General features: G+C 40.0%; 1 protein-coding gene and 1 non-coding gene across 2 annotated transcripts in view; one reads left to right on the top strand and one right to left on the bottom strand.

The window, feature by feature from the left end:
- DLEU7 (deleted in lymphocytic leukemia 7) overlaps positions 1-27498 on the top strand; it is a 51413-nt gene that overhangs the window by 8510 nt on the left and 15405 nt on the right. The window contains 4 exon segments of the mRNA XM_059892318.1: positions 25104-25418; positions 25420-25547; positions 25549-25579; positions 25581-25628. Coding sequence (XP_059748301.1) covers positions 25104-25418; positions 25420-25547; positions 25549-25579; positions 25581-25628 — 522 coding nt within the window.
- Positions 25486-25560, bottom strand: MIR10177 (microRNA mir-10177). Its single transcript, NR_162211.1, has one exon. It is a non-coding gene; the product is annotated as a microRNA mir-10177 (primary transcript).

Genomic DNA, 27498 nt, shown 5'->3' with positions numbered 1-27498 from the left:
ATTTGTTCTAGCTCTGTGAAGAATACCGTTGGTAGCTTGATAGGGATTGCATTGAATCTATAAATTGCTTTGGGTAGTATACTCATTTTCACTATATTGATTCTTCCAATCCATGAACATGGTATATTTCTCCATCTATTAGTGTCCTCTTTGATGTCTTTCATCAGTGTTTTATAGTTTTCTATGTATAGGTCTTTAGTTTCTCTAGGTAGATATATTCCTAAGTATTTTATTCTTTCCGTTGTAATGGTGAATGGAATTGTTTCCTTAATTTTTCTTTCTGTTTTCTCATTATTAGTGTATAGGAATGCAAGGGATTTCTGTGTGTTGATTTTATATCCTGCAACTTTACTATAATCATTGATTAGTTCTAGTAATTTTCTGGTGGACTCTATAGGGTTTTCTATGTAGAGGATCATGTCATCTGCAAACAGTGAGAGTTTTACTTCTTCTTTCCCAATTTGGATTCCTTTTATTTCTTTTTCTGCTCTGATTGCTGTGGCCAAAACGTCCAAAACTATGTTGAATAGTAATGGTGAAAATGGGCACCCTTGTCTTGTTTCTGACTTTAGAGGGAATGCTTTCAATTTTTCAGCATTGAGGATAATGTTTGCTGTGGGTTTGTCATATATAGCTTTTATTATGTTGAGGTATGTTCCTTCTATTCCTGCTTTCTGGAGAGTTTTTATCATAAATGGATGTTGAATTTTGTCAAAGGCTTTCTCTGCATCTATTGAGATAATCGTACAGTTTTCATTTTTCAATTTGTTAATGTGGTGTATTACATTGATTGATTTGCAGATATTGAAGAATCCTTGCATCCCTGGGATAAAGCCCACTTGGTCATGGTGTATGATCTTTTTAATGTGTTGTTGGATTCTGATTGCTGGAATTTTGTTAAGGATTTTTGCATCTATGTTCATCAGTGATACTGGCCTGTAGTTTTCTTTTTTTGTGGGATCTTTGTCAGGTTTTGGTATTAGGGTGATGGTGGCCTCATAGAATGAGTTTGGAAGTTTACCTTCCTCTGCAATTTTCTGGAAGAGTTTGAGCAGGATAGGTGTTAGCTCTTCTCTAAATTTTTGGTAGAATTCAGCTGTGAAGCCGTCTGGACCTGGGCTTTTGTTTGCTGGAAGATTTTTGATTACAGTTTCAATTTCCGTGCTTGTGATGGGTCTGTTAAGATTTTCTATTTCTTCCTGGTCGAGTTTTGGAAAGTTGTACTTTTCTAAGAATTTGTCCATTTGTTCCACGTTGTCCATTTTTTGGGCATATAATTGTTGATAGTAGTCTCTTATGATCCTTTGTATTTCTGTGTTGCCTTTTGTGGTCTCTCCATTTTCGTTTCTAATTTTATTGATTTGATTTTTCTCCCTTTGTTTCTTGATGAGTCTGGCTAATGGTTTGTCAATTTTATTTATCCTTTCAAAGAACCAGCTTTTGGCTTTGTTGATTTTTGGTATGGTCTCTTCTGTTTCTTTTGCATTTATTTCTGCTCTAATTTTAAGATTTCTTTCCTTCTACTAACCCTAGGGTTCTTCATTTCTTCCTTTTCTAGTTGCTTTAGGTGTAGAGTTAGGTGATTTATTTGACTTTTTTCTTGTTTCTTGAGGTATGCCTGTATTGCTATGAACTTTCCCCTTAGGACTGCTTTTACAGTGTCCCACAGGTTTTGGGTTGTTGTGTCTTCATTTTCATTCGTTTCTATGAAAATTTTGGTTTCTTTTTTGATTTCTTCTGTGATTTGTTGGTTATTCAGCAGCGTGTTGATCAGCCTCCATATGTTGGAATTTTTAATAGTTTTTCTCCTGTAATTGAGATCTAATCTTACTGCATTGTGGTCAGAAAAGATGCTTGGAATGATTTGTTTTTTTGAATTTACCAAGGCTAGATTTATGGCCCAGGATGTGATCTATCCTGGAGAAGGTTCCATGTGTGCCTGAGAAAAAGGTGAAATTCATTGTTTTGGGATGAAATGTCCTATAGATATCAATTAGGTCTAACTGGTCTATTGTATTGTTTAACGTTTGTGTTTCCTTGTTAATTTTCTGTTTAGTTGATCTATCCATAGGTGTGAGTGGGGTATTAAAGTCTCCCACTATTATTGTGTTATTGTTAATTTCTCCTTTCATACTTGTTAGCATTTGTCTTACATACTGTGGTGCGCCCGTGTTGGGTGCATATATAATTGTTATATCTTCTTCTTGGATTGATCCTTTGATCATTATGTAGTGACCATCTTTGTCTCTTTTCACAGCCTTTGTTTTAAAGTCTATTTTATCTGATATGAGAATTGCTACTCCTGCTTTCTTGTGGTCCCTATTTGCATGGAAAATCTTTTTCCAGCCCTTCACTTTGTCTGTATGTGTCCCCTGTTTTGAGGTGGGTCTCTTGTAAACAACATATGTAGGGGTCTTGTTTTTGTATCCATTCAGCCAGTCTTTGTCTTTTGGTCGGGGCATTCAACCCATTTACGTTTAAGGTAATTACTGATAAGTATGATCCCGTTGCCATTTACTTTATTGTTTTGGGTTCGAATTTATACACCGTTTTTGTGTTTCCTGTCTAGAGAATATCCTTTAGTATTTGTTGGAGAGCTGGTTTGGTGGTGCAGAATTCTCTCAGCTTTTGCTTGTCTGAAAAGCTTTTGATTTCTCCTTCATACTTGAATGAGATCCTTGCTGGGTACAATAATCTGGGCTGTAGGTTATTTTCTTTCATCATTTTAAGTATGTCTTGCCATTCCCTCCTGGCTTGAATAGTTTCTACTGAAAGATCAGCTGTTATCCTTATGGGAATTCCCTTGTGTGTTATTTGTTGTTTTTCCCTTGCTACTTTTAATATTTGTTCTTTGTGTTTGATCTTTGTTAATTTGATTAATTATGTTAATGTGTCTTGGGGTGTTTCGCCTTGGGTTTATCCTGTTTGGGACTCTCTGGGTTTCTTGGACTTGGGTGATTATTTCCTTCCCCATTTTAGGGAAGTTTTCCACTATTATCTCCTCAAGTATTTTCTCATGGTCTTTCTTTTTGTCTTCTTCTTCTGGACCCCTAGGATTCGAATGTTGTAGCGTTTAATATTGTCCTGGAGGTCTCTGAGATTGTCCTCATTTCTTTTAATTCGTTTTTCTTTTATCCTCTCTGATTCATTTATTTCTGCCATTCTATCTTCTAATTCACTAATCCTATCTTCTGCCTCTGTTATTCTATTTGTTGCCTCCAGAGTGTTTTTAATTTCATTTATTGCATTATTCATTATATATTGACTCTTTTTTATTTCTTCTAGGTCCTTGTTAAACCTTTCTTGCATCTTCTCAATCCTTGTCTCCAGGCTATTTATCTGTGATTCCATTTTGATTTCAAGATTTTGGATCAATTTCACTATCCTTATTCGGAATTCTTTATCAGGTAGATTCCCTATCTCTTCCTCTTTTGTTTGGTTTGGTGGTCATTTATCCTGTTCCTTTACCTGTTGGGTATTCCTCTGTCTCTTCATCTTGTTTAAAGTGCTGATTTTGGGGTGTCCTTTCTGTATTCTGGCAGTTTGTGGAGTTCTCTTTATTGTGGCGTTTCCTCGCTGTGTGTGGGTTTGTACAGGTGGCTTGTCAAGGTTTCCTGGTTAGGGAAGCTTGTGTCGGTGTTCTGGTGGGTGGAGCTGTATTTCTTCTCTCTGGAGTGCAATGAAGTGTCCAGTAATGAGTTATGAGATGTCTATATTTTTGGGGCGACTTTGGGCAGCCTGTATCTTGAAGCTCAGGGCTGTGTTCCTTTGTTGCTGGAGAATTTGCTTGGTATGTCTTGCCCTGGAACTTGTTGGCCTTTGTGTGGTGCTTGGTTTCAGTGTCGGTATGGAGGCGTTTGATGAGCTCCTGTCAATTAATGTTCCTTGAAGTCAGGAGTTCCCTGGAGTCAGGGTTAGGACTTAAGCCTCCTGCTTCCAGTTATTGGTCTTATTTTTACAGTAGTTTCAAAACTTCTCCTTCTATACAGCACCATTGATAAAACATCTACGTTAAAGATGAACAGTTTCTCTACTGTGAGGGTCACCCAGAGAGGTTCACAGCGTTACATGGAGAAGAGAAGAGGGAGGAGGGAGTTAGAGGTGACCCGAATGAGATGAGGTGGAATCAATAGTGGAGTGAGTGGACTAGCCAATAATCACTTCCTTATGTGCACTCCACAACTGGACCGCTCATAGATGTTCACAGAGTTATACAGAGAAGAGAAGACGGAGGAAGGAGATAGAGGTGGCCAGAAGGATAAAAGGGGAGAATGAAAAGGAGGGAGACAGATCCAGCCAGTAATCAGTTCCCTATGTGTTCTCCATGGTCTGGAACACACAGAAATTCACAGAGTTGAGTAGAGTAGAGAGGGGTTAGGGAGGAGACACAGGCGACCTGGTGGAGAATAAGGAGAGTCCAAAAGAAGAGAGAGCAGTTAAACCAGTAATCTCATTCCCTAGTGAAAAATGGGTACTGAAGATTGGGTTCTTAAAGGTACAAAATTGGTAACAAATACATAAAAGCAAAAATTAAAAATCTAGAGTAGAGTTTGGAATTTTAAAAATATGATGTTAAAGAAAAGAAGAAGGAAAAGAGAGAAAAAACGAAGAAAAACAAACAAGGTCGCAAAAATTATAAAGAAAATATAGGTACAAAATTGATAACTAATACCAAAAAGCAAAAGTTAAAAATCTAGAGTAGAGTTTGGAATTTCAAAAATACAATGTTAAAAAAAGAAGAAGAAAAAGACAGACAGAAAACAAAAACATAAACAAAAACAAACAATGTCACAAAAATTATAAAGAAAATACAGGTACAAAATTGATATCAAATACCAAAAAGCATAAATTAAAAATCTAGAGTAGAGTTTGGAATTTCAGATATACAATGTTATATAAAAGAAGAAGAGAAAGAAACAGAAAAAAAAAAAAAAGTCACAGAAATTATAAAAAAACTATAGGTACAAAATTGATAACAGATACCAAAAAGCTAAAATTAGAAATCTAGAGTAGAGTTTGGAATTTCAAAAATACAATGTTAAAGAAAAGAAGAAGGGGGGAAAAAAGGGTCAAAAAATTATTAAAAATATATATATGAAGTTTGCTGAAGAAAAGAAAAAAAAATAGGGTCTTTTTTTTTTTTTTGCAAAGTAATAGGTTATAGAAGTGAAAATTAAAGGAATAATAGAGGACTTAAAAATTTTTTTAAAAATTAAAAAAGAAAGAAAGAAAGGATGATTGTAAATATAGTAAAAATATATCAAGGACTTTCTCTGGTTTTGTTGTGAGTATTATGGGTTCAGCTCATTTTTGGCTAGTTCCTTGGTCCGACTTTAATTTCTCAAGATCTATAGGCCCCTTCCTATGTAGTCGGTAGTAACCACAGGGTTTTAATCTATTGCCTGTAGCTTCCAAGGCGGTTCCCTCTGTTATAGCTTTTTCTGTTTGCTGGACTCTTCGGTGTCTGGTTTCCGCCCTGACACAAAGGGGACGGTAGAGGACACTTTTTTTTTTTTTTTTCTTTTTAGGCTCACTTGTTCAGTCGCGCTGTGGGGAGGGAGGGAGGGATGCTGCAAACAAGTAACACTGGCGTGTGCTCACAGTGCCTCAGCCACACTGGGTCTGCCCCCGCTCATGGCACGTGAAGCCTTCCTGCCCACACTGCTCAGACTCTAGGTTGTTCCACTGGGAACCATCCGTGGTCGGCCCTGGGCTGCCTGCACCTCCCAGGTCCAAGCCACTCAGGTTCAGGCACTCGGGTAGTCCTCAGAGGCACAGACTCGGTTGGGCCTGCATTTTGTGCCCTTCCCAGGTCCGAGCAGCTCAGGTGATGAGGTGTTTGGTGAGCGCGATTGCTGCGACTTACCGCCTCCCTGCCGCTCGGTTATCTAGGTGTACAACCGGCACACCTTCTCAGGGAGATGTTGACCATCCAGACCCCCAAGAAGTTTTAGTTAGCAAAGAAGCCTGCTTACAGTTGTATAGATAATGTCTCTCTGGGGCTGCGATTGCCCCCTTCTGGCTCTGGCTGCATGTCACCGGAGGGGGAAGGTCTGCAGCAGGCTATCTCTGTTCAGTCCTTTGTTCCTTGTGCGGGCCTGGAGGTGTCTTAGGTTAGGGCTGACTTTTCGCGTGATAGATATCCCACAGTCTGGTTTGCTAGCCCAGATTATTTTGCTCAGATAGTGCTCAGGGTATTCAGGCCAGGTCCTTACTCTAAGCGATGCAGCCCCCGCTTGCTAATGGCGTGTGCAGGCGTCTGCGCTGCTTCTCCGCTGGGGGAGTTACCGTAGGGCTCGCAATCTGTGAGTTCTAATTGTTTATTTTTTTGTCCCTGTTATGTTGCCCTCTGTGCTTCCAAAGCTCGGCACAGATTCAGCAGTGAGAAGGTTTCCTGATGTTTGGAAACTTCTCTCTTTTTAAGACTCCCTTCCCGGGACGGAACTCCGTCCCTCCCTCTTTTGTCTCTTTTTTTGTCTTTTATATTTTTTCCTACCTCCTTTCGAAGACTTGGGTTGCTTTTCTGGGTGCCTGATGTCCTCTGCCGGCATTCAAAAGTTGTTTTGTGGAATTTACTCGGCTTTTAAATGCTCTTTTGATGAATTTGTGGGTGAGAAAGTGTTCTCCCTGTCCTACTCCTCTGCCATCTTGGCTCCTCCCCCACTGGTATCTCTGATTTTCTTGAAGAGATCTCTAGTCTTTCCCATTCTGTTGTTTTAGTAACTTAATTTTCAATGAAGTCATTTTTAATTTGGATAATGCTTTTATCATTATGCAAGTGCATAGAAAATGGTTTGGACATTTGTATAGGAAAACAGACTGGGCACTTTACCTTTTTACTCTATACAGTTTCAGATTTAAAAAATGTACTATAAAATATATTTATTATAAGTATTAAAATATAAAATAAGAATGAATAGTTTTATAACAAAATTGGGGGAAGTACAGAAAACTTAAAAAAAATTACAGATTATCCATAATCTCATCACTCAGAAAGAGCCTTCTTAACATTTTGGTTCAATTTAAACTAGAATCATGTGTGTATATTCTTGGGAGCATGGCTGCACAGATGCACATAAAATTGAGCTCATTCTGCATGTAATTTTTGCATTCTCCTTTTTTATTGAATATTATATCATAAGCGTTTCCAAATGTCTTTAACTATTGTTTGAAAACATCATTTTTATGGAAGCGGAGTGTTCCACTATATGGAAGCACCATAATTTATTTAACCAATTCCTTATTGTTGAGTATGTGGATTATTTCTCATTTTATTATAAGTAATGACCCATAAATATATGTTAATCTGTTAGGCATCTCTGTTTATTGTCTCAAAATAGATTCATGGAGGCAGAATTATTATATCTAAAGCCATAAAGACACTCCTTACTTTGCATGGTTCTGATATGAATGAGTTTCAGTTAAACATGGCACCATGCAAGGAGAGGGCTGCCTATACTTGTAAGGGTACTGATGCACAAAGCCACATCACTTTTCCAAAAATTCTACCAGTTTACATTTCTACCATCAACCCATGTTATGACCCAGGCAAACCTGGATAACATCACTTATATAAATCTTTTGTAATTTGAGAAGCAAAAGCGTAGTATCTAATTTGTAATTTCTTTTTCTTTCATTATTGGAATGGCTTAACTTGTGTCATATGCTTATTAATCATTTGTATTTCTCCTTTTGTGAACTGCTTTAAATTTTGAAGCAAAATGCTCTGCAAGGGCAAAATGAAATTTTAAAATAAATTTTATATCTCTATAATAATCCCTCTACTCTCTATAAAACCTTCAAATCTTCATACTCACCATAGCATAATATTAAAAACATATCTTGTATGGTATCAACAAGAATTAAAGCAGTGACTAAATAATCCAAAGCAAACAAATACTGCCATAATAGAAATAAGTGAAAAAGAAATGTAAATCTCAATATCTTCCTTCAGTTTAATCTCAAAGCTTTCAACTCCATAAGGTTTGGGTGGACTCAGAATTCTAAATCAAACTATTCCTTAGACATAATTTTCCATTTCCTATGAAAATAAGCTACACTGTGTTTCATGCTATAGTTGTTGGAAATACACGTTTTAGGCTAATCAGTTCAGTTCAGTTAGTTCAGTCGCTCAGTCATGTCTGACTCTTTGTGACCCCATGAATCGCAGCACGCCAGGCCTCCCTGTCCATCACCAACTCCCGGAGTTCACTGTGACTCACGTTCATAGAGTCAGTGATGCCATCCAGCCATCTCATCCTCTGTCGTCCCCTTCTCCTCCTGCCCCCAATCCCTCCCAGCTTCAGAGTCTTTTCCAATGAGTCAACTCTTCGCATGAGGTGGCCAAAGTATTGGAGTTTCAGCTTTAGCATCATTCCTTCCAAAGAAATCCCAGGGCTGATCTCCTTCAAATGGACTGGTTGGATCTCCTTGCAGTCCAAGGGACTCTCAAGAGTCTTCTCCAACACCACAGTTCAAAGGCATCAGTTCTTCGGCGCTCAGCCTTCTTCACAGTCCAACTCTCACATCCATACATGACCACTGGAAAAACCATAGCCTTGACTAGACGAACCTTTGTTGGCAAAGTAATGTCTCTGCTTTTCAATATGCTATCTAGGTTGGTCATAACTTTCCTTCCAAGGAGTAAGCGTCTTTTAATTTCATGGCTGCAGTCACCATCTGCAGTGATTTTGGAGCCCAGAAAAATAAAGTCTGACACTGTTTCCACTGTTTCCCCATCTATTTCCCATGAAGTGATGGGACCGGATGCCATGATCTTCATTTTCTGAATGTTGAGCTTTAAGCCAACTTTTTCACTCTCCTCTTTCACTTTCATCAAGAGGCTTTTGAGTTCCTCTTCACTTTCTGCCATAAGGGTGGTGTCATCTGCATATCTGAGGTTATGGATATTTCTCCTGGCAATCTTGATTCCAGCTTGTGTTTCTTCCAGTCCAGCGTTTCTCATGATGTACTCTGCATGTAAGTTAAATAACCAGGGTGACAATATACAGTCTTGACGTACTCCTTTTCCTATTTGGAACCAGTCTGTTGTTCCATGTCCAGTTCTAACTGTTGCTTCCTGACCTGCATACAGATTTCTCAAGAGGCAGGTCAGGTGGTCTGGTATTCCCATCTCTTTCAAAATTTTCCACAGTTTATTGTGATCCACACAGTCAAAGGCTTTGGCATAGTCAATAAAGCAGAAATAGATGTTTTTCTGGAACTCTCTTGCTTTTTCCATGATCCAGCGGATGTTGGCAATTTGATCTCTGCCTTTTCTAAAACCAGCTTGAACATCTGGAAGTTCACAGTTCACGTATTGCTGAAGCCTGGCGTGGAGAATTTTGAGCATTACTTTACTAGCATGTGAGATGAGTGCAATTGTGTGGTAGTTTGAGCATTCTTTGGCATTGCCTTTCTTTGGGATTGGAATGAAAACTGACCTTTTCCAGTCCTGTGGCCACTGCTGAGTTTCCTAAATTTGCTGGCATATTGAGTGCAGCACTTTCACAGCATCATCTTTCAGGATTAGGCTAATAGTGTAACTATTAAATAGTCAGTCCTCCTTCCTAGGTGGCGCTAGTGGTAAAGAATCCGCCTGTCAATGCAGGAGATGGGGTTGGGGCGAGGGGATTTTGGTTTGAACCTTGGGCTGAGAAGATCTCCTGGAGGAGGAAATGGCAACACACTCCAGTATTCTTGCCTGGAGAATTCCATGGACAGAGGAGCCTGGTGGGCTACAGTCCATGGGATTGCAGAGTCAGACATAACTGAAGTGACGTAGCAGCAGCAGCAAGACGAGTAAGACGGAACCCTTAAAACTGCTGGCTTTGGGGATGGGATGCAATTATGATACCGTCAATGCTCCTTATCTGTGGGTTCTTCATCTACAGATTCAACCAACTATAGGTCAAAAATATCTAGGAAAAAAATTCCAGAAAGTTCCAAAAAGCAAAACTTGAATTTGCCACACTCTGGCAACTATTCACATGGCATCTACATTGTATTTACAATTATTTATATAGCATTTACATGGTAGTAGGTATTTTACATAATCTAGAGATGATTTAAGATATATGAGAGGGTGTGTGTACATTATATGCAAATACCACACCACTGTACATGGAGCATCTGTGGACAACTGCATGTAACTTTTCACTATTAATGTAATAAAGGCCTGTTTGAACTTGTGAAATTTGTCATTAAGGAAGCATCTGAAGCACATCTGTCAAGATAATAAACAGATAAAATCAAGACAAAATGGTCTTCCAGCATGAGGGGTCAGCACAGGGTCAGGTGTGCAGTAGATAAGACACTTAATTCATTACATTAAGAGTAAATGCTGACCAAATAAATACTATTCCCACTTTGTTAGGATTTCTTTTTCATTTACAAAGCGACAAATTTACATATAATGCACAGGACTCCAATGTTCAGTTGAATAAGTTCTGACAATTACTTACTCCTGTGTTATCACCATCTGAAACAAATTGTAGAATATTACCATCACCCCAGACAGTGCTGACCCTCTCCAATTAATCATCCATCCCAAATCCAGAGGCAACCAATTCCTGGTTCTAATCACCATAGTTACTTATTTATTTATTTATTTACTGTTTACCAGCTTCATATAAATGGAATCAACAGTGTGCGTTCTTTTGGACAGAAATTATTTTGTTCAATATAATATTTTTAAGATTCACTCATGTTTCTAGGAGTATCATTCATTACTTTTTTTTGCTGAGTATACATTGTATTGGGCATCTCTGTGGCTCAGTGGCAAAGAATCTGCTAGCCAAACAGGAGACACAGGTTTGATCCCTGGCTTGGGAAGATTCCCTGAAGAAGGAAATGGCAACCCACTCCAGTATTCTTGCTTGGGAAATTCCATGGACAGAGGCACCTAGTGGGCTATAGTCCATGGGGTCACAAAAAGAATCAGACACAATTTAGCAACTAAACAACAACAATACACTGTATTACTGTAGGGATATACTGCAATTTGTTTTTCCATTCTCCTCTTGACAGACATTAGGTTATTTTTCCAACTAGGGCCATCACAGATAAGGCTGCTATGAACATTATTGCACAAGTCTTTTTGTAAACCTAGTTTTCATTTTTCTTAGGTAAACTCCTACAAGTGGAATTGCTGGGTTATGGTGAAAATGTAAGTTTAACTTTATAAGAAGTTTCCAAACACATCTCCAAGCTGGTTATGCCATTTTATACCCACACCAGAAGTACATGAGAGTTCTTGTTGCTTCACAGTCTAGCCAACACTTACTGTCGGTCCTTTTTATTTTTGCCAGACTAGTGGGCATATAGGGTGTCTCACTGTGTTTGTTTGTGTTTGATGGGGATATAAAGTGTACTTAATTTTGATGATTTTATAAACAATGTAATCACCATGTATAACAACATATAAAACATTTCTATTAACCCCAGAAATTTCCCTTGTACCCCTTTCAATTAGTTCTCTCCTTTCACACAGATAACTATTTTCTGACTTCTATTATCACAGCTTAGTTTTGGCTGTGCTAATAATTGACATTCAAGCTAGGCTTCAACAGTACGTGAACTGAGAACTTCCAGATGTACAACCTGGATTTAGAAAAGGCAGAGGAACCAGAGATCAAACTGCCAATAGCCGCTGGATCACAGAAAAAGCAAGAGAATTCCAGAAAAACATCTACTTCTGCTTCATTGACTATGCTAAAGCCTTTGTTTGGATCACAACAAACTGGAAAATTCTTATAAGAGATGGGAATAACAGACCACTTACTGCCTCCTGAGAAACCTGTATGCAGGTCAAGAAGCAACAGTTAGAATGGACATGAAACACAGGACTGGTTCAAAATTGGGAAAGGAATAAATCAAGGCTGTATATTGTCATCCTGCTTATTTAACTTATATGCCGAGTACATCATGGGAAATGCCAGCCTGGATGAAGCACAAGCTGGAATCAAGATTGCTGGGAGAAATATCAACAACCTCAGATATGACCAAATACCAACAACCACATATGACACCACCCTAATGGCAGAAAGCAAAGAGGAAATAAAGAACCTCTTGAGGAAGGTGGAAGAGGAGAGTGAAAAAGTTGGCTTAAGACTCAGTATTCAAAAAACTAAGATCATGGTATCCAGTCCCATTGCTTCATGGTAAATGAGGAAAAAAATGGAAACAATGACAGATTTTCTTTTCTTGGGCTCCAAAATCACTGCAGATGGTGACTGCAGCCAAGATATTAAAAGATGTTTGCTCCTTGAAAGAAAAGCTATGACAATCCTAGACAGCATATTAAAAAGCAGAGACATCACTTTGCCAACAAAAGTCCATATAGTCAAAGCAATGGTTTTTCCAGTAGTCATGTACAGATATGAGTTGGACCATAAAGAAGGCTGAGTACTGAAGAATTGTGATTTTGAATTGTGGTGCTGGAAAAGACTCTTGAGAGTCCCTTGGACAGAGAGGAGATCAAATCAGTAATCGTAAAGGAAATCAACCCTGACTGTTCATTGGAAGGACTGATGCTAAAGCTGAAGCTCCAATACTTTGACCACCAATGTGAAGAGCCGATTCGTTGGAAAAGATCCTGATGCTGGGAAAGAGTGAGGGCAGGAGGAGAAGGGGATGACAGAGGATGAGGTGGTTGGATGGCATCATTGACTCAATGGACATGAGTTTGAGCAAGCTCTGAGAGATGGTGAAGGACAGGGGAGTCTGGCGTGCTGCAGTCCACCGGGTCGCAAAGAGTTGCACATGACTTAGAGACTGAACTGAATGATTAAAATGAATGGAATCATATAGTGTATTATCTATTTCTGTGTAAAACATTGCCACAAACTTAGCAGCCTAAATGCCACATCTTTATTATCTCGAAGTTTCTATAGATCAGAAATCCGGCACGGCATGGCTTAATTCTCTGCCCGTGATCTCACAAGGCCAAAATCAAGCATTGGCTGAGGGGAGGGTCTCAGTTGGGGTTTCAAGGTCATCTTCTAAGCACTAATTGTTGGCAGAATCCATTTCTTTCTCACACATTCCACATGGCCTTCTCCAGATCCTCAAACTAATGTGAGTTCTTCTCAAGCTTCAGTAACTCTCACTTCCCCTTCAGCCTCTGCTTTCAAGGATTCACATGATTAAGTGGAGCCCCCACCCCCCAGAATAATCCCGAATAATCTATTTTAACTGATAACCTCCATCACATCTTCAAAGTCTCTTTTGCTATGTCATGTAACATATTTACAGGAATAACAGCATGACCAAAGTCATGAGGCCAAAATTTTGCTACCTGCAGTAAAGATTCTTTTTCTTTTTTCATTCACTTAATGCAGTCTATTTAGTATCTGTAAGTTTCAGGCTTGTTTTGCTATTATCAATCATTTTAAGTGTTTTTCTTGGAAAACACTCTACTCTATGAATATATGATCATTTGTTTATCTACTTTCCTATTTGACTGACATGTGTGTTTTTCCAGTTTTTGGCTATTCTGAGTAAGAATCGTATGCATATTGTTTTACAAGTCCTTTAGTTAACATATGTTCGAACGTCTCTTGCTAAGTACCTAGGAATGTAATTGCTGAGTCATAGGGGACATGTATGTTTAATTTTATAAGAAGCTGCCAAATACTTCTCCACGTTGCCTGTGCCCCGCCAGCGACGTGTGAGTTTCAATTGCTCCACGTCCTCCCTACATTTCTTGTCATCAGTCTTCTTTTTTTAAAGCCACTCTACTGACTGAAATTGCAGCACACTGTGGTTACATTTCTTGTCATCAGTCTTCTTTTTTTAAAGCCACTCTACTGACTGAAATTGCAGCACACTGTGGTTTTAATTCGTCTCTTCAGATAACTAATGATGTGCAGCTACTTTTCCTGTTTGTTGACTATTCATATGCCTTCTTTTGTGAAATGTCTATACAAATTTTGTGCTCATTTAAAACCAGGATTTTTTTTTCAATTATCAATTTGTGTATATTAAGATATAGTCTTTTGTCAGATGTTAATATTTATTGCAAATATTTTCTCCAGTTTGTGATTTGGCAAATCATTTTCTCAATAAAATTACATTTATTAAAAAGATTTTCATTTCCCCCATTCATTGATTTTTGGCAAAAATTATCTGGATAGATCAGTTCAGTTCAGTTTAGTCACTCAGTTGTGTCCGACTCTTTGCGACCCATGGACTGCAGCACGCCAGGCCTCCCTGTCCATCACCAACTCCCAGAGTTTACTCAAACTCGTCCATTGAGTCGGTGATGTCATCCCACCATCTCATCCTCTGTTGTCCCCTTCTCCTCCTGCCTTCAGTCTTTCCCAGCATCAGGGTCTTTTCAAATGAGTCAGCTCTTTGCATCAGGTAGCCAAAGTATTGGAGTTTCAGCTTCAACATCAGTCCTTCTGATGAATATTAGGACTGATTTCCTTTAGGATAGACTGGTTGGATCTCCTTGCATCCAAGGGACTCTCAAGAGTCTTCTCTAATACCACAGTTCAAAAGCATCAAATCTTCTGCACTCAGCTTTCTTTATAGTCCAACTATACATGACTACTGGAAAAACCATAGCCTTGACTAGACAGACCTTATCTGGATAGATAGATAGATAAAGTTCTTTAGCTCCATTCTTCTTTTTCAGAATAACTCTCATTATTCTAAATCTTTTACAAGTATTCTACCACCATTTGTTGAAATGATTTTCTTTTACTATTAAACTGCCTTATCATTTTCATCAAAAATTGATTGACATTTCTGGACTCTGTTTCATTGATCTATTTGTTTTGCTTATTCCAGCAAACAGACTATCTTGATTACTATGGTTTATAAAAAGTCTTGAAACCAACTTTGTTCTTCTTCAAGTTCTTTTGACTATTTTAGGCCTTTGCATTTCCATATGAATTTTATTGTCAGTTTGTCATCTTACACCAAAAAGCCATCTGAAATTCTGAATGAGATAACGTTGAATCTGTATATCCATTCAGGAAGAATTGACATCTTAAAATTGAATGTGTCTAATCAATGAACATGGAGTATCTCTGCATTTATTTCGATCTTTAATTTCTCTCAGCAATTTCTTATTATTTTCAGCATACAAGTATTGTGCATATTTTGTCATATGTATCCCTGTTTCTTACATTTTGATGTGTTATAAATGGAACTTCTTTAAAGTTTCGATTTAGAATTTTTTGATTTTTTAATATTGAGCTCCTGCAAACATGCTATGTTTGTTAGTTCCGGTGATTTTCTAAAATAAATTCTCATTGGATTTTCTACATAAATAATCACGTTGAATGCAGAAAAAGGTAGTTTTTCTTTTCCATGTGGATGCCTAATTTATTTTTCTTTTCTTTTTTCCACTGGCTAGAATCTGCTAGAACAAAGTTGAATAAAAATGGTGATGGTGAATATTCTTTCCTTGTCCTAAATCTCAGGAGAAAGCATTCAGTCTTTTACCGTTTGTATGGTACAACTGTATGGTTTCCAAAGTTGTGCTTTTCCAGATCGGGGAAGTTTCTTTCCATTTCTAGTTTGCAGCAAGTTTTTATGAGGAAGAGATGCTGTGTTTTGTCAAACGCCTTTCTGTATCTATAGATATGATGACATCGTTTCTCTTTTTCAGTGTGTTTCACTGAATAATTTTCAAATATTAAATCAATCTTGTATTCCTGAATAAATCTTAATTGACCATGATGTAGTAAATTTTTATATATTGTTGGATTCAATTTGCTAAAATTTTATCAGCATTTTGGGGGCTTGTTTTTGAAGGACACAGGTCTATAGTTTTCCTTTATTGTCTTTTGCAGGTTTTGATGTTAGGATAATACTAACACCACTCTTTTCTCATGTATGTTATCAGAGAATACTGAACAGAGTTCCCTGGGCTCTACAGTAGGTCTTTGCTGGTTCTCTTGTATATAGTAGCGTGTCTTCATCCCAAGTTCCTGATTTATCACTCCCCCTGACTCTTCCCCTTTGGTAACCATAAATTTGTTTTCAATATCTGTAAGTCTGTTTCTGTTTTGCAAATAAGTTAATTTGTATGTCTTTTAAAAAAAATTCAATTCCACCTATGATATTCCACCCTTGTCTTTCTCTTTCACTTCACTTAATATGATCATCTCTAGGTCTGTCCATGTTGCTGCAAATGGCATTATTTCATTCTTCTTTATGGCCAAGTAATATTCCATATATATATGTATGACATCCTTTTTTCCATTTCTCTGTTGATGGACATTTAGGTTGCTTCCATGTCTTGGCTATCGTAAACTGTGCTTCAGTGAACACTGGGGTGCATGTATCCTTTCAGATTATGTAATTTTCTCTGGATATATGCTCAGGAGTGGGATTGCTGGATCGTACTGTATTTCTATTTTTAGTTTTTAAGGAAGTCCCATTCTATTCTTCATAGTGGTTGTACCCTGAATGCTGATTTCATCTGCATTTTCCTGATAACCATTGAGGTTCATTATCTTTTCATATATCCATTGGACCATTGATTTTCTGTATATCCTTTGCCTATATTTAATTAAAATCTCTCATAAAAAAGTTTATAATTATTCTTTATATATTCATATATTAATCCTCTGCCTGTATCTTATGTTTCAAAATATTTTCTGCACTTGTTTTTAAATGTTATTTATGATGTCTTTCATCAAATTTATATTTAATAAATTTAAATATTTAAATTTTTAATATTTCAATATTTTATGTAATAAAATCTATCCAGTTTTTCCTTTATGATGTACACATATCATATTGTGTTTAGAAATGCCTTTCCCACTCAATAAACATTCAAATAGTATTTTCTAACTAAAGCATTTAGCATTTTATTATTTATGCTTGCATATGAAGTTGGAACAGATCTAACTTTGTTTTTATCCAAATGGATGATAGCCAGTTGCATACCATTACCTTCAGTGATATGACATAAATGAAATTATACTTATATATAGATTATGCTTCTAGTGTGTATACACACACACACACACACACACACACACACTGTTTTGACTATTGATCTACATGTCCATTTTCAGTACCGTTATCACACTTTTAAAATTAGTATAGCTTATGCCACATTTTGATATGTGGCAGAGAAAGTTCCTCCTAATTGTTGCCATTTGAAAAATTTCTTGACTATCTTGATGCTTTCTCTTCTAGGTCAACTTGAGAAGATCAATTTGGGAATGAGCTTGCTTAGTTTCATAAAGATTATGTTGAGGTTTTACTGGAATTACATTGGGTTTCTAGATTAACTTAGAGAAAATTGATAGTTTACAAATATGGACTGTTTAATCAGAAAGAGAATATTTTTCGCCATTTATTTACATCTTCTTTTATAGTTTGAGGTAATTTTGTTTTACATGGGGTTTTAATCATAAGTCTTGAAAATGTCTGCTGCTGTTGCTAAGTCGCTTCAGTCGTGTCCGACTCTGTGCGACCCCATAAATGGCAGCCCACCAGGCTCCCCCGTCCCTGGGATTCTCCAGGCAAGAACACTGGAGTGGGTTGCCATTTCCTTCTCCAATGCAGGAAAGTGAAAAGTGAAAGTGACCTTGCTCAGTCGTGTCCGACTCTTAGCAACCCCATGGACTGCAGCCTAACAGGCTCCTCCGTCCATGGGATTTTCCAGGCAAGAGTACTGGAGTGGGGTGCCATTGCCTTCTGTTTAGTATATTTCCAGCTATTTTATATGCTTGTTGTTATTAAGAATTGGGCCATTTTCCCCCTGACATTTCGAATCGTCCATTGTGGTGCATAGGAAAGTGAATCAGGTTTTATATGTTTTCTATATATGTATATAAAGTCAATTCTTCTTTCTTCGTATAGTTTTTCTGTTAATTTTTTAAAATTCTTTAGGTAGATGTTTTTATCATCTATTAGAGCCCAATCTGTTAGCTTCCATACTACATTACTTTCCCTTCCCCTATGAGTGTTAAATTTGGGAATTTAAAATATTAGCATGGACATCTATGGGAGCTAAAAAAGTTTTAATTTAAAACATAGTGTAAATTTCAGTAAATAAGAGATTTTACCCTGATGCTGGGAAAGATTGAGGGCAGGAGGAGAACGGGGTGACAGAGTATGAAATGCTTGGATGGCATCATCGACTCAATGGACATGAGGCTGAGCAAACTCCGGGAGACAGTGAAGGATAGAGAAGCCTGGCGTGCTGCAGTCCATGGGGTCGCAAAGAGTCAGACACGACTAAGCGACTGAGCAACAACAACAAGAACAGAGAGATTTCAAGGTATACTTCTTGCCCATTATAGGTATTTTATATTTTACCCTGGCTTTGGAATAACAGTCATTAAACTTAAAAAAAAAAATAAGGCATTGTTAAACAGAATTGTGTATTAAAATAATATTCACCTAACATTTTAGATTTTATTCTTAGCTAAAGAGTAGGACATTAAGAATTCCTTTAATGTTTCTTTAACAAATTATCTACCATTATCTAAGAAAGAGGCATCAAAGCCTACAATTTAAGCTTCTGAGGAAGCTTAGATATATGAATAGGGCATTAAGGATCCTATTGAATGCGGTTTCAATTTTCAAATGGGAAGCACAGACCAAATAAAATTTACATGTAGTTTTTTTTGGACAAATACTTGGAAATTTGATCACTTCTATGGAATATTTGAACTTTATGTTCAGATTAGCATCTATAAGAGCCCACTTGCTAATTAACAGGGAGCAGTCAGAGAACCATATGATAAGAATTGAAAAACAGTCTTTACACTAAAAGATGTAATGTCATATTTTTATGTAAACATACATCTTAAAAGTATTTTATCTTTTTCCTCCAAGGAAAAATATGGGTCATTTCAATCATGGTCAGCAGGTCTTTATTTTTAAGTGATTTTTACCTGATTTCAACTTTTCAGACCATTCTCAATAATACTTTGAAACAAAATGATTAAAATAACCAAACAAAGCAAGCAGCTCTGTTGGCCTCTCTTGTTTTCCTAGCACAGACAGCCAGTGTGGGAAGGCACTAATCCAGCTCTCTAAACTGGATTTAGTTCTCCCTTGCTGCACCCAGGGTTTAAGAGCTGGAGACTGAAAAAAAGAGTTGGAGACCAAATTGAATCTCCCAGTATGAAGTTTTGACTTCATGGAAACACAGGCATAGTGATCTTGTAGAGAAAACTAACAAAAAACCATGGGGCTCCGAATCCCCTCTCTCCGTCCCCCTTTTAATTACAATTACTATAGGAAAGGGATCACTGGAAAAATAGAAAGAAGAGAGGAGAAAATGAAAAGGTGGCTAAAACCCCAGTGTCTGTTCAACCATGAAGCCTGACAGAAAAGACATTGGAGTAGATAATTTTTTAGAGAAAAAATGCATAAGGGTATGAGGATGAACGTAAGGAAAGGGATAGGGAAGATTAAATTTTTAAAAATATATCAATTCAAGTCAAGCATTTTTCCCCTCATTGCATTAAAAGGGTACTACCAGAGCTTGAAAATAAGGGTGATCATGAAGAATGATGAGGGTGGTGACATTTTTTTTCCATTAAGATGAAAGAATCTGGAATTAAAAAAAGAACCTAGAATTTAGTCCGATTTAAGCACTCCCCATGTTTATCCCTTCTCAGTTATTACTATTTCTCCCCCAGTTTCAGTATTACAAGTCACATCTACACATATAATTGAAATATTGGGTTGGCCAAAAAGTCTGTTTGAGTTTTTCCATTACATCTTACAGAAAAACCCAAATGAACTTTTTGGCCAAGCCAATAGTTCAGGAACTAAAGCACGTTTTAATTCTTCCCACAAAGAGAAAGGATATTCTTCAGGGGTGACATCTTATAATCAGAAATACAGAGGAAAGCACAGCAGGGTGGTTTTGTTGGAATCAGGTGCAAGCAGCAGGAAAATCCATGATCGTCCTCTCACCCTTAAGCAGGAAACCATCTATTGAAAGCACAAGAATTAAGAAAAGTTATATTGACCCTTTTAAAATCCACTTTTGAATTTATTTTTTGCCAACATCAAGAAATTCTTCCTGTACATAAACTTATTAAGACAGAACCAAGTAAAACGATGTATGTGTCCAGAAGGAATGGCATTCTGTGTTTTCTATATTGAGGAGGTGAATTTCATATCAGATTATGTCAGCACAAGCAGGTGGGGTTCAACATTTTTGACTTCTCTTTTCCCTCCTTTTGCTAGACTTCCCTATTTTTCTACACTTAGTTTTACTAAGCTTCACTTAGTTTCACCAGCTTAACAGGGCCTGGGCAGGTAGCACATATAAGACGTCCTGAAAACACATTGCCCTGTGTAAACAATTGTTTTTGGCAACTCAGAGGTTTCGTGGCAGGACTGCATTTTTTTTTGAAAATCAAATGTTTAGGCCAAAGTTAGAATCGCATGTGCATTTTTATGACTTGGCATATTCAAACATTACAATTGTGTGTTTAAAAAGGGAATTTGATCTTTTTTGCTCTTTCTTCTTTGGGCTTCCATTTTTTCCCTAGTTCCATTGTTTTCTCTTTTATAGTACATTTTCATATCTTGGTATATCGCTAAAGCATCTGTTTCTCCTCAATCATGATTTTCATTCAAGAATAATAACTCTTTGGTCTCTTTTGGACATGTTTTGTTTTGCCCCCACATATGAACTCCACTGGAGTGTGTTGAAGGTTAACGGCCCCATTTCTGGAATTTTCTTGGATCCCTTTTGGAGAAAACTGCCAAAGTATATAAGGAGGGCTCAGATGTATCTGGGCTCTGCCAAGGCCTTTGAGAAAGGCTCCACATAGCTGCACCTTCTTCCAGCTCCCTTCTGTTCTCACTGTGCCTGGCTTCCTCATAGTTCCACATAAGGGATCATATCTGTTGTTCATGTGGAAAAAGAACCTTTGTAATAAAATAAGCATCAGAATACTCATTTACCTAACAACCCTTGACCTTGTCTATTAATGGGTAGAAAAATGCTTATTACTTCACTGAGTTTTTCTATTCTGTTCCCTTTTCCATCCCACATTATCGTGAGTCATAAGTATCTCCACTAGTCATTTTCCAATGCTCTTGTCAGTCTTTAGGAACGACCAGAGTTGTTCAGATTATCTTTTCCCACAACTGTTGAGGTACTAGAGAGATGAGGTAAATGAATCAGCATTGCTGGAAATGGCTGGAGGGAGCTTTTAGCAGGGTTTTGCCCAAGAAACACTGGATCCTAGGATCACTCCATAATATAGTTCAAGCAGTTTGCTTCAGTTGTGACTTTCTGCTGCAAGAGGCAGTAAACTCAATCTAAAGCAAATTAAAGCAAAAAGAGATTTCAGTGGTTTGTATAACTGAAAAAAAAGTGCTGGGGCATGTAGCTGCAATCTAATTAAACATTACTTCTTCCCATCTCCTCCCCCACCCCCGCCCCCCGCTGCTAAGTCGTTTCAATCATGTCGGACTCTGTGCCACCCCATGGACTATAGCCCGCCAGGCTCCTCTGTCCATGGGATTTTCCAGGCAAGAATACTGGAGTGCGTTGCCATGCCCTTCTCCAGGGGATCTTCCCAACCCAGAGATTGAACCCATGTCTCTTATGTCTCCTGCATTGGCAGGAGGGCCTTTTTTTTTTTTTTTTTTTTTTTACCACTAGTGCCACCTGGGAAGCCTCCCATGAAATTAAAAGACACTTGCTCCTTGGGAGAAAAGCTATGACAAATCTAGACAGCACAGATATTAAAAAGCAGAGACATTACTTTGCCGACAGAGGTCCCTATAGTCAAAGCCAAGGTTTTTCCAGTAATCATATATGGATGTGTGAGTTGGACAATAAAGAAGGCTGAGTGCCAAAGAATTAATGCTTTTAAACTGTGGCATTGGAGAAGACTCTTGAGAGTTCCTCGGACTGTAAGGAGACCCAACCAGTCCATCCTAAAGGACTGAATATTCACTGGAAGGGCTAATGCTGAAGCTGAAGCTCTAATACTTTGGCTACCTGATGCGAAGAGACAACTCATTAAAAAAGACCCTGATGCTGGGCAAGATTGAAGGCAGGAGGAGAAGGGGATGACAGTGGTTGAGATTGTTGGATGGTATCACTGGCTCAATGGACAAAAGTCTGAGGAAGTTCCAGTAGATGGTAAAGGACAGGGAAGTCTGGTGTTTTGCAGTCCATGGGTTTGCAAAGAGTTGGACATGACTGAGCAACACAACAATTAACTGAAAAGCTCAGAGATGGGCCTCTCTTCTTATGCAGCACAATATGGGGCTCAGATGGTGTTATAAGACCACAAGTCTCTCTCTCCAGATCTCTTGACTTTGCTCTCTTTAGTGTTGCTCATTCACAGGCAGACTCTCTCCTCAGACTCATAAGATGGCTGCAGAAGCTCCACAAATTACATCTTGGCTTCACATCCGCAAGGGGTCACTGCAGTCAGCCACTTGATATTAGGAGTGCCAGCCTCATAAAGCTGGATTTCCAGAGTTTCGGGAAAGAGGAGGACCCCTGGATATCTGACACGAAGATTACTCAACCCTGGAGCCATCCTATCTTAAGACTTGTGATCTGAGACAGTAACTTATGGATTAAACTATTTTATATGGAGCTTTCTTGTTGCAGGGGGATTCATCTTTTTTGCTGTTTCATCGTTTGGCCTGGACTTTATTCTAGTTTCATTACTCTCTCTCATGTGGTACATTCAGCTAAAAGCATTCTAAATGATACCGTCACTGGCTCCTGTCACGTCATGTGCCCAGTCCGGACCATTCACAGTGGGGACTCGGACTGATGTGTGATTGGCCTCCGCCTAGATGCTCCAGCCCACTTGTATGGAATGGGTTCATCCCACCTGATGACATGGACTGAACCTAGAGGAGAAAGACTAGCCACTGGGAAATTAGGGTATGGCTTATATAAAACAGTGAAGTAGATACTGTGAAGCAAAAATACCAGGTGTCCAGTCCTTCATCCTTTTGGATGTGACTTTTATTGTCCAGTGGCCTTAACTTGTTTGAACAGTGAGTAGGGACTGTGTAATTAGTTACCTGGTCTGGTAGCCCAGCATATATAACTTTGGAAGTGTTTTAGATCAAAGGTAGATCTGCTCTGCTATGGACTCACCTCAATAGTTTATGGATCCTTTTCCTCAGTTGGGGCCTCATATCATCAGCCATTTCAAGGTCATGGCAAAGGAAAAGGTGTCATGGCCTTTTCCTTTCCAAAGACAGACAAAGCTTTGAATTTCTAGATAATCCAGTGCTCTCTAATGGATACCGGAAAACATCGGCAGCTCATGAAGCCTCATGTATCATCCTATGCCAGGCCCATGGTTTTCTGGCCCCATCTCTCTTAGCTCTGGCAGTTCAGTTGGTGTTATGGCTCTCAGAGTCAGCCTGGTATCTTGAACGGTGGGGCCTCAGGTCAGTCTCCACTGGGTGATTTCAATTCTGCAGTTGGCTGGAATTCCATCTGTCAAGAAGCTTTCACGGTCAGTCATTTGATAGTGGAACAGTGGGATTTCTTGCGTATCTGGAAAGAGGAGCACCCCTGGAGACCTGACATGCTCTGTGAAAATTAGGGGTTAGTTTTTGCTATTCCCAGTTAGTCTCTGGGAACTAATGTAGTTCAATGTTAGAGGATTAAAAAAAAAAACAAAAAACATAAAGAAGAATTTCTCTCTTTTTCATTGTGAACTTAAGTAACTTCAAGAGAATCTAATCAATTTTAAACTATTTACCTCCCTCTAAAGTAATTTCCTCTCTGTCAATGCACAGACATGCATTTTCACTGAGTTATAATTAGCGTGAACATACTTGTTTTTGTTTAAGAAAGGTTTTCTTTACCTTGGCATTCAGATTTGTTTTCATAGGCGAAGAAAATACTGAGAATGAGAAGGAACCTTCACTGGAGAGTTGGGAGGATTATATGGGGTCATATTATCCCAGAGTTAAAGAGACCTTCAAGGACCCCCAATCCCTCCCTGTATCTCTGATGACCACACTTCTAGACTAATGGACTCCCTGGAGAAACTTTCCCATACAAGGGCCTCCCCGGATCTTACTTCACAGCCTCAAAGATGGACTTTCCCTTCTAAAGGAAGAATGAAACCCCATCCTTTGGGTCTGCTAGGGTCTACTTGTCTACCATGAGCCTGCACCCTTGTCCCATTTTACTTGGTTGTGGGGTTATCTAAAATTTAGATTCTAAACTGTTTCCCATGCAAGAAAAGAGTGGAAACCACTCTGCTCTGCGACAGTCCTCCCTACCAGTCCCTTCAAATGTCTTTTTTTTTTTTTTAAGTGTAATCACACACCAATAGTTTCCAATTTATCAAAGCATAAATTTGCCAGTCCTTTTTCCTAAGTCAAGGAAGTAGCTGAAGTTAGGTTTAATTAAAACCAGCAACTATTTGTACAGCTGTCCCGGGTTCATGGCTGGTAAAAGGATTTAGCTTCAAACTCTGCTGCCTAAGTCCTTCGGGAGTTTCACAAAAAAACATTGAGGCTCCTCATCTAGGCAGTGCCAAGCCCTTGCTTCCCCAGTTGCTATGCGAGCAGGCCTGGCTGCGCCCTGAGGCAACTTTGCCCTTGGCAGTCAGGCCCTCCCAGCACAAGGGGCCTGAGAAGATACACAGTCCCTTTCTTCTGTGTTTGGGGATAGGGGCCTTGAAGGCCACTCCACGAAGTCCCTGAAAATTCCCCTAGGGTTGTGAAAGAGCGGGAGGGGGATCACGCACCGTCTTGGTTTCGTGAGCTTTTCTCTGGTCCTGCACACTTTTCGTTTCCTGGTGGGTCTTTAACTCGTGCACCCCAATCCCAGCCCCAAAAGGATCTCAGGTAGGCCTTCTTCAAAGGAGACGGGGGGCAGGATATGCCTGGATAGATGCCTCCGCATAAAACGGCAGGTTGTCCCAGCCAAGCCCTGGAGAGGAGGCGGAACCAGCGCGCAGCATCTGGCCGGTTTTCAAGTGCACGGTGGTGGGGAGCAGGACTTCAGGCAGTCTCGAGTCAGAACAAGCCCATTAGGACTCGAACCGAATGCTGGGGCCAGCGCGGGTCGCTGACCTCGGGCGCGAGGTGGGGCCGGCCCCACAGGCCGAGAGGCCGGGAGGCGGAGGAGCGGCGGGCTGGGAAAATGACCCTAGCGACCCCACGCGCCCCCGCCTCCATCGCTCGCGGCTGCACCTGCCCGGGTGGAGCGCAACGAGCAGGCGGCAGAGGCGAGGGCCTGCCCCGCGCCCTTAGAGGCTTCCACCGGCCATCAGATGGTGGCTCTGCACACCCTTCAGCTGCTGCAGCAGGAGTAGGGCTCGGGGGACCGTCCGGGCGCCCCCGGGAGCCCGCATGACCTAGACCACGTGCCCACCGCCCCAGCGTGTTGTTCAGGCCCAGGGCTGGCAGGGCCCAGGAGAGGGCGCGAAGAGGAGGGCGGGAGCCGGGGGATCAGGAATCTGGGGTCCGAGGACGCAGGCGAGCTCCGCCGAGGTGGAAGCTGTGCGAGGTGCCGAAGGGGGCGCGGAACTGCTGCCCTTCCCCGGGGGCCGCGGGCCCTGCACTCTGGCTCGGATGGCGACGTGCAGCGCGCTGGCCCTCGGAGCTGGTCAGAGTGGAGCAGACAGAGGCTCCTGGGCCCCCTCCAGCAGGAGCGGTCCTTCCCTATCCGCCTGAAGGTGAGCCTGGCTTCCGGCATCCATCCCCCTGCGGCGGCGCAGGGTGGAGAGGGGATTGGCGGACACGAGGCTGGGCCACAGGATCCAGAGTGGAGCCTCCCTCAGTGATCCAGCCCTCGGAGTGGGAAGGAGGAAGGTGGTGCTCGGGGGAGTGGGCAATCGGGGCCCACCTGACTGCAGCACGGAGACACCGAAAGGCTTTGCCAAAACCTTCCTCTGGGACGCCTCCCTCGCTCACATGAATCAGCTTCCAGCTCCAGTTCGAGGCCCTTTTCACACGTGCAGTGGAGGACGGCTCCTCCTGCTCTCTTTCCAAATTAATAACCGCTCCCCTACAGCCTCAAATACACGTATTCCGTTCCCTCTGCCGTTTGTATGACGAAATCACCTACATGTATTTGAAGTTCCTTCACACTTACGAATCGCAGTTATTTTTGCATAAATCCAATTGCTCAGGGGGCCTTACAGAGTCAACCTAAATTCTCATAAAGTAGCACCAGAGTGGCGTGGGTGCTGGGTGTTGAAGCGTGAATACTCAGGCTAAACTCCTGCTAAGTCGCGCTGCTCATATTTGAAGGGCACAGGTTTCCTCTTAAGGTACCAAACTGTGTTAGCCAACTTAGGCAGAGAGCAGAGCGGCCTGCCTCCCAGGCTGCGTGGGAGCGGGGAAATCTAGGGGTCTGGAATCCAGTCTTGGCCTTGCTGTTAACTCTCCTAATTTGTTTAAGGTCACAGATCTCTTTTAGACCCTCTGGCCTTCCAGTTTTGATCCCTAATATTGCTTCATTCATTCTCTGGGGAGTCTAGTGGAGGGACATAGGGGAGGGGTGATGAAGAAAGGGCATTTTTCAAGAGTTGATGTTCTTGCTCTACATGCCAACGTTTGGAAAACATTGATATACATTAGGTTGAACTTTATACTCTTAGAAGATTGATTTAAAATCAAATATAATAAAGCATAGCATATACCCGAATAAATATTGTCACCCTAGACTAGGGTTTCTCAACTTTCACACTGCTAACGTTTTGGACAGGATGATTCTTTGTATGCGTGTATGGGGGTGGAGGAGGGGTGTCCTGGGCATTCTCTGCCTCTACCCAGTAGATGCCAGCAGCATACCCTCCCCACCAGTGGACAGAACCAAATATTGCTGAAGTGTGTGTGCTGGGAGGGAAAACGAGATCACCTCCATATGCAAATCACTGCTTCATTCTAAAAAGTTTTTAAAAACGAAGCTGCATTTCACCAATGCTCTTGAGGTAAGATGCACCTTTTTGGTACCACTGAGAAATAACAATAATAATAATAAAAACCCTACCAATTAAACTGTGACACACTATCAAATATAAGACATATCCTCACTTCAGAGATTTTTGAAATGTGAAAAAACATGCATCTTAGAATTAATGAAACATGAAGTACTCTGTCATGCCAGGAACCTATACAGGGCACAGGTGGGTTGACAAAAGGAAAAGCTGAGTGATCAGTTTTACATTAGGTGATCCAGGAAGGCTTCTTGGAGGAGGTAACCATTTTTTTTTTTTTTAAAGAATGTTTACTCTCCAAGCATTAAAGGGAAAAAACATTTCTGAGGAGCTGTGGGGTTTCAGGCCCAGAAGCAATGAAAAGACCTAGGGCTTTGGGGGAACTAAAATTAGTTCAGTATGGCAGAAGGCAAAAAAAAAAAAAGGTTGCTGGAGAGTTAGGGGTCAGATGCAAAAGGCCTTTGGGTCACGCTGAGGACCTTGGATTATCTTGCAGGCAAAAAGGCAGCTGTTGAAATGACTGAAGTGAGGACCCTGATAAATCACAGAGGCAAGGTCAGGCCAGAAACCATTGTCGGAGGACCTGACCCAGCTTAACAGCAAG

This window comes from Bos taurus, chromosome 12 (assembly GCF_002263795.3).
Source record: "Bos taurus isolate L1 Dominette 01449 registration number 42190680 breed Hereford chromosome 12, ARS-UCD2.0, whole genome shotgun sequence".
NCBI classification, from domain to species: domain Eukaryota; kingdom Metazoa; phylum Chordata; class Mammalia; order Artiodactyla; family Bovidae; genus Bos; species Bos taurus.
The sequence above is the reverse complement of the archived record's forward strand: the minus strand, read 5'-3'. Positions and strand labels throughout refer to the sequence as shown.